Below are 18,166 nucleotides of genomic sequence, written 5' to 3'. Positions count from 1 at the left end.
TCTTCTGTATCTTATAAGGAAATTGGATTTAGCACCCATCCAGATCCATAACAATCTTGTCTCAAGACCCTTAACTTAATTACATCAGCAAAGATCCTTTTTCCAAATAAGGTAACATTCACAGGTTCCAGGGGTTAGGATATGGACATATCTTTTTGGGAGCCACCATTCAACCCACTACAAGTAATGGGGTTGGTACATCAGAGTGTGGCTAGATTGTGAAGGGCCTTAACGAGCATCCTACAGGAGTTCCAGTTCTAAGACTCCTGAGGCAAGCAGAAATTGAAACATTGCAACTATCAGCCTAATACTGGGAGAAGTTAGACTGATTTGGAACTGAGTATGAGATCAGATCCATGCAAGCTATGGGAGAAACTGGGGAAAAGGTAGAGGAAGGGGACATATTTTAAACTAGAATACTTTATTTAATAAAAACTGTTTTATTACATCTATACCACAGAAGTACAATGGATCATAAGAGACTATGAACAATTATACACCAACAAATTGGACAGCCTAGAAGAAATGAATAAACTCCTAGAAATATACAAACTATCAAGACTGACCCATGAAACAGAAAAATACAAACAGATTTATTACTAATAAGGAGATTGAATCAGTAATCAAAAGCTTCCCAACAAATAAAAGTCCAGAACCAGACAGCTTCATTGGTGAATTCTACCAAACATTTAAAGTAGAATTAATACTAATCCTCACACTCTTCCAAGAAGAGAACAGGAAGGAACATTCCCAAACTCATTTCACAAGACCAACATCATCCTGATACCAAAACCAGAAAAGGACACCACAAGAAAATTACAGGTCAATATTCCTGATGAACATAAATGCAAAAATACTCAACAAAATATTAACAAACTGAATACAATAATACATTAAAAGGATCATACACCATAATCAAGTTATTCCAGGGACGCAAGGATGGTTCAACACCCACAAATCAATAAATGTGAAACACCACATTAACAAATTAAGGATAAAAATCATATGATCAGCTCAATAGATGCAAAAAAAAAGAAGCATTTGAAAATTTTCAACATCCATTAAGAGTAAAAACTCGAAGTGGGTATAAAGGGAATGTACCTCAACATAATAAAGGTCATATACAACAAGCCCACAGCTAAAATCATAGTCAGGCACAAGATCAGGAAAAAGACAAGGATGCCCACTCTCACTTTTATTCAGTTTAGTACTTGAAGTCCTAGCCAGAGCAATTAGGCAAGAAAAAGAAATTAAAAGCATCCAAATCAGAAAGGAAGAAACCAAACTGTCACTATTTACAGATGACATGACATTATACATAGAAAACCCTAAAGACTCCACCAAAAAAAACTGTGAGAATATATGAATTCAGTAAAGTTACTGGATACAAAAATCAGTATACAAAAACCTGTTGGGTTTCTATACACTAATAATGAACTATCAGAAAGAGAAATTTAAAAAACAATCCTGTTTACAACTGCATCAAAAAAATACCTAGGAATAAATTTAACCAAGGCAGTGAAAGACCTGTACACTGAAAACGATGAGACAATGATGAAAGAAATTGAAGACAACACAAATAAATGAAGACAACACAAATAAATGGAAAGATATTCTATGTCCATGGATTGGAAGAATATTGTTAAAGTCTCCATACAATGCAAAGCAACATCCAGAGTCAACATAACCCCTATCAAAATTCCAATGCCATTTTTCACAGATATAGAACAAATAATCCTAAAATTTGTATGGAACCACAAAGACCTCCAAAATTCAAAATAATCTTAAGAAAAGCTAGAGGCATCATGCTCCTTGACTTTAAACTATATTACAAAGCTATACAATGAAAACAGTATGGTACTGGCACACATAGATCAATGGGACAGAATAGAGAGCCCAGAAACAAATCCACGCATATACAGTCAATTAATTTATGATGAAGGAGCCAAGAATATACAACGGGGAAAGGACAGTCTCTTCAATAAATGGTGCTGGGAAAACCAGATAGCCGTGTGCAAAAGAATGAAACTAGACCACTATCTTACACCATACACAAAAAGTAACTCAAAATAGATTAGAAACTTGAACATAAGACCTGAAACCATAAAACTCCTAGAAGAAAACATAGGCAGTAGCTCCTTGACATCAGTCTTGGCGATGATTTTTTTCTATTTCACTCCAAAAACAAAGGCAACAAATGCAAAAATAAACAAGTAGGACTATATCAAACTAAAAAGCCTCTGCACAGCAAAGAAAATCATTAACAAGATGAAAAAGCAAAAATCCAAAGCTGAACCCCAGGAGCTGTGCGAACAAAGAAGAGAAAGGGAAACCTCTCCCAGCAGCCTCAGAAGCAGCGGATTAAAGCTCCACAATCAACTTGATGTGCCTGCATTTGTTGAATACCTGAACAGACAACGAATCATCCCAAATTCAGGAGGGGGACTCTGGGAGCAGGAGATATTAATTTTTCCCCTTTTCCTTTTTTTCCGTGTGGATGAAAGGCTCTTGGTGCTCCAGCCAGGCATCAGGGCTGTGCCTCTGAGGTGGGAGAGCCAACTTCAGGACACTGGTCCACAAGAGACCTCCCAGCTCCACGTAATACCAAACGGCGAAAATCTCTCAGAGATCTCCATCTCAACATCAAGACCCAGCTTCACTCAATGACCAGCAAGCTACAGTGCTGGACACCCTATGCCAAACAACTAGCAAGACAGGAACACAGCCCCATCCATTAGCAGAGAGGCTGCCTAAAATCATAATAAGGCCACAGACACCCCAAAACACACCACCAGACATGGACGTGCCCACCAGAAAGACAAGATCCAGCCTCATCCACCAGAACACAGGCACTAGTTCCCTCCACCAGGAAGCCTACACAACCCACGGAACCAACCTTAGCCACTGGGGACAGATACCAAAAACAACGGGAACTATGAACTTGCAGTCTGTGAAAAGGAGACCCCAAACACAGTAAGATAAGCAAAATGAGAAGACAGAAAAACACACAGCAGGTGAAGGAGCAGGGTCAAAACACACCAGACCTAACAAATGAAGAGGAAATAGGTAGTCTACCTGAAAAAGAATTCAGAATAATGATAGTAAGGATGATCCAAAATCTTGGAAATAGAATAGACAAAATGCAAGAAACATTTAACAAGGACGTAGGAGAACTAAAGAGGAACCAAGCAATGATGAAAAACACAATAAATGAAATTAAAAATACTCTAGATGGGATCATTAGCAAAATAACTGAGGCAGAAGAACGGATAAGAGACCTGGAAGATAAAATGGTGGAAATAACTACTGCAGAGCAGAATAAAGAAAAAAGAATGAAAAGAACTGAGGACAGTCTCAGAGACCTCTGGGACAACATTAAACACACCAACATTCGAATTATAGGGGTCCCAGAAGAAGAAGAGAAATAGAAAGGGACTGAGAAAATATTTGAAGAGATTATAGTTGAAAACGTCCCTAATATGGGAAAGGAAATAGTTAATCAAGTCCTAGAAGCACAGAGAGTCCCATACAGGATAAATCCAAAGAGAAACACGCCAAGACACATATTAATCAAACTATCAAAAATTAAATATAAAGAAAACATATTAAAAGCAGCAAGGGAAAAACAACAAATAACACACAAGGGAATCCCCATAAGGTTAACAGCTGACCTTTCAGCAGAAACTCTGCAAGCCAGAAGGGAGTGGCAACATATACTTAAAGTGATGAAGGAGAAAAACCTACAACCAAGATTACTCTACCCAGCAAGGATCTCATTCAGATTTGATGGAGAAATTAAAACCTTTACAGACAAGCAAAAGCTGAGAGAGTTCAGCACCACCAAACCAGCTTTACAACAAATACTAAAGGAACTTCTCTAGGCAAGAAACACAAGAGAAGGAAAACACCTACAATAACAAACCCAAAACATTTAAGAAAATGGGAATAGGAACATACATATCGATAATTACCTTAAATGTAAATGGATTAAATGCTCCCACCAAAAGACACAGACTGGCTGAATGGAAACAAAAACAAGACCCATCTATATGCTGTCTACAAGAGACCCACTTCAGACCTAGAGACACATACAGACTGAAAGTGAGGGGATGGAAAAAGATATTCCATGCAAATGGAAATCAAAAGAAAGCTGGAGTAGCAATTCTCATATCAGACAAAATAGACTTTAAAATAAAGACTATTACAAGAGACAAAGAAGGACACTATATAATGATCAAGGGATCGATCCAAGAGGAAGGTATAACAATTGTAAATATTTATGCACCCAACATAGGAGCACCTCAATACATAAGGCAAATACTAACAGCCATAAAAGGGGAAATCGACAGCAACACAATCATATTAGGGGACTTTAACACCCCACTTTCACCAATGGACAGATCATCTAAAGTGAAAATAAATAACGAAACACAAGCTTTAAATGATACATTAAACAAGATGGACTTAATTGATATTTATAGGACATTCCACCCAAAAACAACAGAATACGTATTTTTCTCAAGTGCTCATGGAACATTCTCCAGGATAGATCATATCTTGGGTCACAAATCAAGCCTTGGTAAATTTAAGAGAATTGAAATCGTATCAAGTATCTTTTCCGACCACAACGCTATGAGACTAGATATCAATTACAGGAAAAGATCTGTAAAAAATACAAACACATGGAGGCTACACAATACACTACTTAATAACGAAGTGATCACTGAAGAAATCAAAGGGGAAATCAAAAAATACCTAGAAACAAATGACAATGGAGACACGACGACCCAAAACCTATGGGATGCAGCAAAAGCAGTGCTAAGAGGGAAGTTTATAGCAATACAAGCCTACCTCAAGAAACAGGAAACACCTCGAATAAACAACCTAACCTTGCACCTAAAGCAATTAGAGAAAGAAGAACAAAAAAACCCCAAAGCTAGCAGAAGGAAAGAAATCATAAAGATCAGATCAGAAATAAATGAAAAAGAAATGAAGGAAACAATAGCAAAGATCAATAAAACTAAAAGCTGGTTCTCTGAGAAGATAAACAAAATTGATAAACCATTAGCCAGACTCATCAAGAGGAAAAGGGAGAATTCTCAAATCAATAGAATTAGAAATGAAAAAGGAGAAGTAACCACGGACACTGCAGAAATACAAACGATCATGACAGATTACTACAAGCAACTCTATGCCAATAAAATGGACAACCTGGAAGAAATGGACAGATTCTTAGAAATGCACAACCTGCCGAGACTGAACCAGGAAGAAATAGAAAATATGAACAGACCAATCACAAGCACTGAAATTGAAACTGTGATTAAAAATCTTCCAACAAACAAAAGTCCAGGACCAGATGGCTTCACAGGTGAATTCTATCAAACATTTAGAGAAGAGCTAACACCTATCCTTCTCAAATTCTTCCAAAATATTGCAGAGGGAGGAACACTCCCAAACTCATTCTACGAGGCCACCATCACCCTGATACCAAAACCAGACAAAGATGTCACAAAGAAATAAAACTATACGCCAATATCGCTGATGAACATAGGTGCAAAAATCCTCAACAAAATACTAGCAAACAGAATCCAACAGCACATTAAAAGGATCATACACCATGATCAAGTGGGGTTTATTCCAGGAATGCAAGGATTCTTCAATATATGCAAATCAATCAACGTGATACATCATATTAACAAATTGAAGGAGAAAAACCATATGATCATCTCAATAGATGCAGAAAAAGCTTTTGACAAAATTCAACACCCATTTATGATAAAAGCCCTGCAGAAAGTAGGCATGAGGGAAATTTCCTCAACATAATAAAGGCCATATATGACAAACCCACAGCCAACATTATCCTCAATGGTGAAAAACTGAAACCATTTCCACTAAGATCAGGAACAAGACAAGGTTGCTCACTCTCACCACTATTTATTCAACATAGTTTTGGAAGTGTTAGCCACAGCAATCAGAGAAGAAAAAGAAATAAAAGGAATCCAAATCAGAAAAGAAGAAGTAAAGCTGTCACTGTTTGCAGATGACATGATACTATACATAGAGAATCCTAAAGATGCTGCCAGAAAACTACTAGAGCTAATCAATGAATTTGGTAAAGTAGCAGGATACAAAATTAATGCACAGAAATCTCTTGCATTTCTATACACTAATGACGAAAAATCTGAAAGTGAAATTAAGAAAACACTCCCGTTTACCATTGCAACAAAAAGAATAAAATATCTAGGAATAAACCTACCTAAGGAGACAAAAGATCTGTATGCAGAAAATTATAAGACACTGATGAAAGAAATTAAAGATGATACAAATAGATGGAGAGATATACCATGATCTTGGACTGGAAGAATCAACATTGTGAAAATGACTATACTACCCAAAGCAATCTACAGATTCAATGCAATCCCTATCAAACTACCACTGGCATTTTTCACAGAACTAGAACAAAAAATTTCACAATTTGTATGGAAACACAAAAGACCCCAAATAGCCAAAGCAATATTGAGAACGAAAAATGGAGCTGGAGGAATCAGGCTCCCTGACTTCAGACTATATTACAAAGCTACAGTAATCAAGACAGTTTGGTACTGGCACAAAAACAGAAATATAGATCAATGGAACAGGATAGAAAGCCCAGAGATAAACCCACGCACATATGGTCACTTTATCTTTGATAAAGGAGGCAAGCATATACAGTGGAGAAAAGACAGCCTCTTCAATAAGTGGTGCTGGGAAAATTGGACAGGAACATGTAAAAGTATGAAATTAAAACACTCCCTGACACCATGCACAAAAATAAACTCAAAATGGATTAAAGACCTAAGTGTAAGGCCACACACTATCAAACTCTTAGAGGAAAACATAGGCAGAACACTCTATGACATAAATCACAGCAAGATCCTTTTTGACCCAACTCCTAGAGAAATGGAAATAAAAACACAAATAAACAAATGGGACCTAATGAAACTTAAAAGCTTTTGCACAGCAAAGGAAACCATAAACAAGACCAAAAGACAACCCTCAGAATGGGAGAAAATATTTGCAAATGAAGCAACTGACAAAGGATTAATCTCCAAGATTTAGAAGCAGCTCATGCAGCTCAATAACAAAAAAACAAACAACCCAATCCAAAAATGGGCAGGAGACTTAAATCGACATTTCTCCAAAGAAGATATACAGATTGCCAACAAACACATGAAAGGATGCTCAACATCACTAATCATTAGAGAAACGCAAATCAAAACTACACGAGGTATAACCTCACACCAGTCAGAATGGCCATCATCAAAAAATCTACAAACAATAAATGCTGGAGAGGGTGTCGAGAAAAGGGAACCCTCTTGCACTGTTGGTGGGAATGTAAACTGATACAGCCACTATGGAGAACAGTATGGAGGTTCCTTAGAAATCTAAAAATAGAACTACCATACGACCCAGCAATCCCACTACTGGGCATATACCCTGAAAAAACCATAATTCAAAAAGAGTCATGTACCAAAATGTTCATTGCAGCTCTATCTACAATAGCCAGGACATGGAAGCAACCTAAGTGTCCATCATCAGATGAATGGATAAAGAAGATGTGGCACATATATACAATGGAATATTACTCAGCCATAAAAAGAAACGAAATTGAGTTATCTGTAGTGAGGTGGATGGAGTTAGAGTCTGTCATACAGAGTGAAGTAAGTCAGAAAGAGAAAAACAAATACAGTATGCTAACACATATATATGGAATCTAAGGGAAAATAAAGGTCATGAAGAACCTAGTGGCAAGACGGGAATAAAGACACAGACCTACTAGAGAATGGACTTGAGGATATGGGGAGGGGGAGGGGTAAGATGCGACAGGGTGAGAAAAAAAAAGATGAAAAAGCAACTACTGAATGGGAGAAAATATCTGAACATCATATATCTGATAAGGGGTTAATAATCAAAATATGTAAAGAGCTCATACAACTCAATAGGAAAAAAAGAACACCAAACAATCCAATTAAAAACTGGACAGAATTTGAATAGACATTTTTCTAAAGAAGACATACAAATGCCAACAGGTACATGAAAAGGTGCTCTCAACATCACTAATCATCAGAAAAATGCAAATCAAAACTACAGTGAGATATCACCTCACACCTGTTAGAATAATGGCTATTATCAAAAAGACAAGAGATAACAAGTGTTGGAGAGGATGTGGAGAAAAAGGAACCCTTCTGCACTTTTGTGGGGAATGTAAACTGGAGGAGCCACTATGGAAAATAGTATGGAGGTTCGCCAAAATTTTTTAAAAACAACTATCACATGATCCAGCAATTCCACTTCTGGGTATTTATGCAAAGGAAGTGAAAACACTATAACTGGAAAAAATGTAAGCACTCCTATGTTCAGTGCAGCATTATTTACAGTGGCCAAGATATGGAAACAACCTAAGAATCCACTGAATGATGAATGAATACAGAAAATGTGGTACACACACACGAATATCATTCAGCCATAAGAAGGAAATCCTGCTATTTGTGAGAACGTCGATAGACCTGAGGGCATTTTGCTCAGTGAAATAACAGACAGAGCAAATACCCTATGAAATCTTAAAACAAACACAACAACAATAAACAAATGAGCTCATATACAGAGAACAGATTGGGTGCCAGAAGCAGGAAGGCAGGTGAAATGGGTGAAGGTGGTCAAACAGTACAAATGTTCTGCTACAAAATAAATAGGTCATGGGGATGTAATGCACAGTATGATGACTAAAGTTTTAATACTGTACTGTATATTGTAAAGCTGCCAAGAGAGATCTTAAAAGTTCTCATCACAAGAAAAGAAACTTTTGTAACTACGTGTGGTGACAGATGTTAACTGGACTTATGTGGTAATAATTTCACAACATGTAAATACATCAGATAATTATGTTGTACACCTGAAACTAATATGCTACATCAATTATAGCTCAATTAAAAAATCTGTTTTAGGGCTTCCCTGGTGGCGCAGTGGTTGAGAATCTGCCTGCTAATGCAGGAAACACGGGTTCGAGCCCTGGTCTGGGAAGATCCCACATGCCGTGGAGCAACTAGGCCCGTGAGCCACAACTACTGAGCCTGCGCGTCTGGAGCCTGTGCTCCGCAACAAGAGAGGCCACAATAGTGAGAGGCCCGCGCACCGCGATGAAGAGTGGCCCCCACTTGCCACAAGTGGAGAAAGCCCTAGCACAGAAACGAAGACCCAACATAGCAATCAATCAATCAATCAATCAATAAAGAAATCTTAAAAAAAAGTTGCTTATAAAAAATCTGTTTTAGTATCAATATCTTACATATGTAATGTCACGTGGGGTGACGAAGACTCTTTTTAGAACCAAAAGCTGTTGCTTTGGTGAACTACTAATGCAACCGGCATTAAAACTTCATGCCGGTTAAAACAGGAAAAAACTTTCAAATTTTGTTTAACTACTGGAATACTAAGAGCAAAATTCAATAGCTCCAAGTTTTGTTTCTCCACAATAAATGAAACCTTATGCACTAACCCCAGTGAATGAGATTCAGAAAGAAGTAATGGCTTTGGGAAGCTGTCTTCTCCACAGGAAGCCTAGGAGCTGACCGAATAATGTTATCATCTTGAAACCAGGTGCTTCAAATACCGGTTCCTAAAAAGAACTGCCTACATCCATTGAAGAGCTTGCATTAAACGCCACGGTCTACCTCCCATTCTTCCTTTCCTCTTTCGTAAATGCTAAGAAAATCCAAACGAATTAAACAAAGTTTTAAAATCCGTGGGTGAGGCAAAGTACGAAGGCGGGGAAAAGGAATTGCAAGTGAGTGCGACGCACAGGGTAGCAGGGGAGGAGGTGATGCTCTGAGGGTCAAAGCACCAGCGGCGGTGCAAGAAGCTGGCTGCCGGCGGGCTAAGAGACGGCGTCCCAGGCGCCGTCGGGGTCCCGGACGCCCCGTGCGTCCCGGCCCCGCCGGACCCTCCCTCCGCGCGGGCTCGGCAGACGGTCCGGCCCGCACTCACCTGGCCTCCAGCAGCAGCGGGGTCTCCGGCCACTTCGCGGCCAAGTTGACAGTCACCGCCTTGGACGCGGAGGCGGTCCGCGCGCCGAGCAGCGAGAGCCAGAGCGCGGTGGAGCCCAGGAGCAGCCGCACCACGTCGCCAGCCTTCGCCATGACGCGGGCGCGGAGGAGGAAGCGCGATCCCCTCGGACCCAGCGCCCACAGCCCGCAGCCACTAAGCTCCCGCCGGCTCCTCCCGCAGCGCGGCCGCCCACTTCCGGTGGAGGGAGCCCGAGTCCGTTACTCGGCCCGGGGCCTGGCTTGGGCCGAGCGCATGCGCCGAGCGCTCTGGCGCTGTCCCGTGAGCCGCCGAGGACTGAGCCCTGAGCCACGTAGGTGCGGGCGGCGCCGGAATGCGGAGCGTGGTTGGTTAATGCTCCGGCGGGTCCACAACTGGGACCTCCGGTTTTCGGACAGAGGCTCTGGGGCACGCGGCCAGGAGACTGAAGTGGGATTTTGGCCGGCTAAGGCTGGCTGGAGATGGCGAAATCTGGAAGCGAAGGCACGAACCAGCGTGGTTATTAGCCACATTGCACAGGCGGAAAATAAGGCCTATCAAGGTCAAATACCTACTTCGTGGGATTCTCAAATTTTATTGCATATTCGAGTCACCTGGTAGATCTTTTAAAAAGCCCTATGCAGAGACCACACCACGCACCAATTACAGGGGAATATCTGGGGGTGAGATTCAGGCATCAATAGTATTTAATCCGCCCTTCCCCCAGGTGCTTCGAGTATGCGAAAACTAGTGACATCACCCGGAGGGCTTGTTAAAACCCAGGATGCTGGGCCTCATCCCGGTGTTTCTGATTAAGTAGGTTTGGTGTGGGGGCTGATAATTTGCATTTCACATCCATCAAGTTCCCAGGTGATGCTGATACTATTGGCCGGGACCTATGCTTTTAGCCTTTGTCCTCAAAAGTGGTCCACAGTCCAGAAGCGTCAGCATCACGGGTGAGCTTATTAGAAATGCAGAATCTCAAGCCCCACCCCAGCCCTATTGACTCCAAGCCCCTAGATTAACAGGCACCCCATGTGATATCTGTGCTCCTTAAAGTTTTGAGAAGAGCTGTTTTAGAAGATTACAGGTGAAAATGCGTAGAAAATTGTTTGCGTAGATAGTTGTTTTTGTCTTTATCAGCCAAAATGACACAGCTGTGATTGTCTCGATTTCAACCAAGGACTGTCTGACCCGAAAACTCATCAGGTTCAAAAACAAAACCTTGGAACAGAGTTAACTGGTTTTCCAGTACATATGACTCATCAACTCAAAATACTCAGTTTTATTTAACTGGGCAGTGGTGAAGCCTTAAGATTCTGGCTGCTAGTCAGGAATGATTCTTTTTCTATTCAGAAGAGAGGAAATTTATTGTAAATATTAAAATATATGGTAAAGAGACGCAGCAGCCGGGGAAACTAGTTTAGAGGATGCCCTGATCTATTCCTTTTTTCCCCCCGTTGCTCCCTTGCTCTATAGGGAATCTGGGTCTCTCCAAGTTGCTGAAACGTGACCACTACACTTTTTCTTTTCCCCTCATTTGCTTAGTAAGTATATACCTTTTCTTGGAAGACCTTGCTCTGGAAATTCTACTCAGGTCTCACTTCCTGAGGTTAGCCTTCATTTCCTGATTGCTCCCACTTGGTATGATCTATACCTCCTTTAAATTCCCATAAGCTCTTGATTTTAACTGTCATATACCACTTATAATTCTCACTTTAGAATTTGAACACAGTGCTTATTTATTCTTCTACTAGAGACGATATATTCCCTGAGGGCTCATGCCTTATTCATTTTTAGCATCCCGTGCAGTACCTAGCACAGTACATGTTACTGAGGCTCAATAAATATTGAAGAGCCCTTGTTTTATGGATTGGTAGGCAGCAATCTAAGGCAGATGAGTCAGGAGCTTCATTTCTATCCATAGAGCATAAGAAAGAACATATTATGACTCCTTCACAGGTATTTACTTTAATTAACTCCTCATTTCCACTTATTTTTGGACTGAATTTTTGACTGAGATTGTGGGATGAAGGAAATAAACTATTGACAGTGAATGTCTTAAATGTCAGCATATCTGATGGGTTGATTTGCCATTTAAAAAGTCACGTGAAATACACTATTAAAGGACACTACTAAAACATATATTATTATACATTCCAGTACATTTGAGTTCAGAACAGTGAGGAATACATTTCTCTTTTAAATATAATGAAATTAATCAAATGCAGGGCTATTTGTTTACATAATTATTATACATTTTAGCTTATATAGTATTTTCCTAGAAATTTAAATGGGTTTGAAATATTCCTCAGACTGGTCATCCCTGGGCATAATCCTCTACTGCAGAACAAAAGAAAGAGTAGGACTGAATGATATTTAAGTGTTGGAAGAGGTCACTGAGAGGACATGACCACAGGCTGACCCTTGAGCAGATCCTGGGCCATCAGAGACTCCTTACTCCCTCCTTGGAATGTACATTTCACTCACGGCTTCTGCACTAGGAACCACTTCAAGGAAGCAGCCTGAGAGAATAATGTTATTGAGACCATCTGGACTGTATACATGCCTGAACCCCATTAAGGCCTCTATATGAACTTTTAAGATTCTGGAGGGTGGGTGCAGAGCTCTATTATTCTTGTAGCCCCCTATAACAAGCCTCGTGTGTAAGTTTCCCTTGCTGATGAAGACTGCCACCTGCCAATCTGGAGTAATCTTCCTAATTCTCTGGTCTCTCTTTGCCATCTGTATATGGGGGCCAGATTCTAATTTCACCTGGGGAACTCCGGAGGCTGTGAACCAACATTAAGGTCTCTTCTATATGTCATTTCTAAGGACAGATAGAAAAACTAAAATGCAAAAATTAAGTGACTCAGTAAAAGTCACTCAAGTTAGTGGAGCAACCAAGTATTCCAAACTCTATTATCCATAATCCTTTGGCACAGATTGGCTGTGAACTGAATGTAGTTCAGGAACACAATTGTACTTTAATATTTCTTAGCAAAATGTTATTCAAAGGTATTCACGTTGGGATAATATGAATGGAAATTGATGAGGATAGCAGTTTTCACTGTATGTGGAAGAAGTGATTAATAAATGCTTTATAATAAGAATATTGTGTTTAATAGAATAAATCATCTTGAATTATTTTTAGGCACAGCATAGACTATTTAATGAAAATAGTGGTTACTGTTACTGCCAAATTATCATGTAGTAGAATAAAACTTTAATTCTCTCCACCTAAATAAATTCTCACAGCTGCAATTGCTTTTAAAAATTATCACCCCTAGGTCTTCCAGATATCCCTTATTAAGGAAGACCCTATTCTCATTTTTTAATTTGAGTATCTTAAACACAACAATTTCCCCTTATCCTTGGGGAATATGTTCCAAGACCCCCAGTGAATGCCTGAAACCATAGATAGTACCCTGTCTATACTATTTTTTTTCTATACACACACACCTATGATAAATTAGACACAGAGATTGACAGCAAGAACTAATAATAAAATAGAACAATTATAACAACATACTATGATAAAAGTTACGTGAAGGTGGTCTCTCTCTCCCTCTCAAAATACCTTATTGTACAAATATAAAGCCTTTTGCATCTTAACTGTTTATCGTGCACTGTGGCCATAACTTTTGCAGCTTGAGGTGCGACAGCAAAACTAGCATAGATTTCTCTTTCCTTCTTCACAATTTCACAGATAGAAGATTCGTTCTTACCGTAGATCTTAGCAACCTCAGCATGTGATTTTTTTTCCTTATTAGGGCAAGAACTTTCACCTTTCCACTTAAAAAAATAACTTTATGGCTTCTCTTTGGCATACCTGATTTGCCAGCATCACTACTCTTGTGCTTTGGGGCCATTGTGAAGTAAACTAAGGGTTACTTGAACACAAAGCACTGCGATATCCCAACAGTTGATCTGATAACCCAGACAGATGGTTACTAAGTGACTTTGTTCAGTGGATGCACTGAACAAAGGGATGATTCACCTCCCCAGTGGGATGACTCAAGATTTCATCCCTCCGTTGGGAACGGAGTATGATTTAAAACTTATGAATTGCTTATTTCTAGAATTTTCCATTTAGTATTTTGGACCACAGTTGATTGCGGGTAACTGAAAGCTCAGAAGGTGAAACCACAGAGAAGAGGGGGCTACTGGACACGAAAATCCTGCTCTTCATTCCACTTGGGAAGAATTTATAGGCTTAAGTAATTTGTTATGCTTTTCCTCCCTTAGCCAGATTACCCCAAAATCATAACCAAAGAGTAATGGTTTAGTTTCCTTTAAGTATCAGCAGTAAACTTGATTTTTTAGGTTTGCCTATTTTATTTAGAATAGATTACAAATGCCTCACAAATGTTTAATTCCAGGTACGTTTGATGAAATTTTCAAATAGCAAATTAAGTATGTGAAATATGTAATTTTTAAATTAATCATTTGGGATGATATTAGAACTTTAAATCTGCTATTTAACAGCCTTCTGTTCTTATATACGTGGTCAGTATTTTATAATTATGCATTCAAAGTTTGCTAAGTCACTATTCTGCTGCTTCTATTATTTGTTTTATTTCTCCAGCAAAACACCTAGGATTGAAATGTGTTGGTGGAAGACAAAGAAAAGTATATTCTGTGTTTACATCTTCTAGTAGAAGTTTGTATAGTTATGTGCACAAACATTATTTTCTTCAAAATATATTGTATATCATCTATGGGAAGAAGACTGTATCAAAAATTGGGAAAAATACTGAGATAAAATGGTTAGTGTCTTCAAAGGCCTTAGAGTGTAGTAAGAACATAAGAACTTATATCAATGTATTATTACAGAGAAAAGTTAATAAAGTTCTATGAAAATCCAGAAGAAGACACATTTTTAACAAATCTTGTTTAACCAATATACCAGTGAACAGCAAATTTTCTCATTAAAATTATTTCCTGAGTTTAAATCTAGCACTTTGAGAAGCTGTACAAATTCTTTCAATCCCTAGGGAAGCATCTGAAAAATACTGTCATGATTATTGACCACAAAAATAGTCATGTGTAAAGCAGCTACTTTACATTTATGTCATGAAACACGGTCTCAAACCCTAAGTGACACTGTCATTTGGTTAGGAAGGGAGTACAGTACATATAAAGTACATAAGTTTTATGTGACAAGATCTGAAGCTCTGCCACATTACAATAACTGTGAGAGGAATTAAAGGAGGAGACTGTCTTAAGAAAAGCCTCAAAGAATAGGTAGTGTGACTACACTTTGAGGAAAGTATAGGTGACTTAGGTGTCAGCGCTGTCATTGCAGCATGAATGCAGCCATAGACAATATGACAATATGTAAAGAAATGGATGTGAATGTGTTCCAAAGAACATTACTTAAAGACACCAAATTCCCTATTTTCACATACCATGAAATCTTCTTTTGCTTTTTTTAAAATTAAAAAAAACCATTCTTAACTCTCGGGCTATACATATTTGGCCCATGAGCTATAGTATGCCAACCTTTGCTTTAAAGAAAGTTTTGCAGGAAATGTATGCAAGAAAGCTCATAGAATTATTGTTTATAATAATAACACCAACAACAAAACTAGGTGCAGCTCAAATATCCTTTGAAGTAGAATAACAAAATACTCAAATATCCATTGAAGTAGAATAACAAAATAAATTGTGGTTTATTCGTTCAATAGAATACTAACAGCAGTGACAATAGTCACAGCTATATAGATAAACATAGATGAATCTCAAAAACATATCAGTGAAAAAGCAAGTCACGAAAGCATACATGTACTAGGAATCTATTACACGGGATTCAAAAAGAGAGTACCAAATGATATAAAATTTAGGGATACATATAAACTCTAATGAAAGTAAGGGAATGATTAACACAAAATTCAGTATACTTGTTATCTCTGGGTAAGGAAAAAAGATGAGATCAAAGATGGACCCACAGAGAGCTTCAAAGATATTGGTAGTAGTCTAAGTCTTAGGAAAGGTGGTGGGTACATGGACCTTACTTGCCGGTGGTGTGGTTCATAACTTTTACAAAGTGAAATAAAAAGCCACAAAACGAATTATGTCCATGTCTTCCTTAAAAAACCCTGACGCTTCTCCACTGCCTACAAAATTAAGATGAAATTCCTTATGTATATACTGCTTGAAACACTTTAGATTTTTATAATGTTTAATTGAATATTGGCTATGGTTTCTTCATTTCCTGGAAGATCCTCTGCTGATATTCTAAATCTTGCAGTGTTGTTTAGAAATACCCTCTGCTGGAATGGCTAAGTTTTTAGAGAATCTGTCTATGGCTATTTTATTTTCCTTGTGTTTAAAAAACAAACAAACATTTAAAAAAATTTAACACTCTGATCCCATGTACCCATACACCTTTGTCCTCAATCTCATTACCATGTTCCTTATTCTTAAAATTATTTTCCCTTTCCTTAGCTTACTAAGCCCTTTTGTGTACTCTGTTTAATGTGAATGTTATACCTTTTAGCTAGAATTCACTTTCATTCTTTTGCATCTGGTGTAACAGCAAAGCCCATGCCTTTTCTATTATACCAGGATGTAGAGATAATGTCTTAGTTACCATGTATCTCCAGCTCCTTGCGTGGGGTTTAGCTGATAATAAGTGCTCAACTAATATATCCTGAATATTAAGTGAGCAATGGATTAGAATTGTAACTTCTCTAGAATATTTCAGTTTTCTTTTGGTCAATTATTTTCAGTGCTTTCAATGAAATAACTACACAAAATGACTATAAAGCAATGAAATTAATTTTTCAGACAAACATTCCAGAATTTTCCTATTTAAACAAACCTCCTAGAAAGTCCACTTCAGTGGATATGTACATTATCAGATGCTACAACTGGTAAAAGTATTTTTTTTAATTGTGGTAAAATACACATACATAAAATTAATCATCTCAACCATTTTTAAGTGTGTAGTTCAGTAGTAAGTGTAGTCACATTGTTGTATAGCCCATTTCCAGAACTTTTTCATCTTGGAAAATCAAAACTCTATATGCATTAAAACACAACTCACCATTTCTCCCCCACTTCAGGCCCTCTCAACTACCATTCTACTTCTGTCTGTGTGAATTTGACTACTCTAGATACCTAATATAAGTGGAATCATGCAGTATTTGTCATTTTATGGCTGGCTTACTTGGTTTAGCATAATGTACTCAAGGTTCATCCATGTTGTAGCATGTGTCAAAATTTCCTACCTTTTTAAGTCTGAATAATATTCCATTGTATTTACATACAACATTTGTTTACCTTTTCATCTGTTGGATACTTGGGAGGCTTTCATCTTTTGGCTCTTGTGAGTAGTGCTGCTACGAACATGAGTGTCTCTTGGATACACTGCTTTTAATTTTTTTGAACATATAAATATATACCCAGAAGTGGAATTACTGGATCATATGGAAATTCTATTTTAAAATTTTTTGGGAACTGATACTGTTTTCCATAGTGGCTGAACTATTTTACATTTCCATCAACAGTGCACAAAGGTTTCTGGATTTTTTGCTTGTTTGACTGTTTTGTTTTTTATAGTAGCCATCCTAATGGGGATGAGGTGATAACTCACTGAGGTTTTGATTTACATTTCACTAACTGGTCAAAGTATTTTTGGAATATAAGTTTTGACACTAATTCGAGAGCTAATTTAGGAGTACCCAAGTAAGTAACTTCCATAATTGTGTGAGCACAAGACACTCTCCTTTGTTTTTGTCCCTCTGTCGATGCTTCACTCAGATTATCTCTCAATTTATCACCTAAGAGATTGAGTTAGGCTGACAGTATCAACAACCCCAAGAGAGTAGCTTAAGCCAGTAAGAGATCATATTTTTTCTCATAAAACTGGCAGTAGGCAATCTAGAGCTATTTGACAGCTCAAAGGTGCCCAATCTTTTGCGTCTTTTTGTTCTGCCATTTTTAATGTGTGGATTTTAACCCGTCATAGATGACTCCTATGTCTCCAGGCGTCACTTATATTTTCTTGGCAGGAGGAAGAAGAAAGAGAAAGGACAAAACGTAAAACCTGGATGCCAACTGAATTGGCTATATTTAATAAACTTTCCTGGAAGCCCTAGCA

At 38.3% G+C, this 18,166-nt stretch overlaps 1 protein-coding gene across 2 annotated transcripts in view; it reads right to left on the bottom strand.

Moving 5' to 3' along the window:
* UGGT2 (UDP-glucose glycoprotein glucosyltransferase 2) overlaps positions 1-10,291 on the bottom strand; it is a 190,299-nt gene extending 180,008 nt beyond the window's left edge. The window contains exon 1 of one of the 2 annotated variants that reach the window (XM_057533190.1): positions 10,024-10,291. In XM_057533190.1, the coding sequence (XP_057389173.1) occupies positions 10,024-10,175 (152 nt within the window). In that variant the 5' untranslated portion in view covers positions 10,176-10,291. The remainder of the gene's footprint in view (positions 1-10,023) is intronic. The other variant, XM_057533189.1, reaches the window with a different exon arrangement.
* Between the last annotated feature and the right edge of the window lie 7,875 nt (positions 10,292-18,166).

Source organism: Balaenoptera acutorostrata, chromosome 18, assembly GCF_949987535.1.
Source record: "Balaenoptera acutorostrata chromosome 18, mBalAcu1.1, whole genome shotgun sequence".
NCBI classification, from domain to species: Eukaryota; Metazoa; Chordata; class Mammalia; order Artiodactyla; family Balaenopteridae; genus Balaenoptera; species Balaenoptera acutorostrata.
This window is presented reverse-complemented; position numbering and strand designations above follow the sequence as displayed.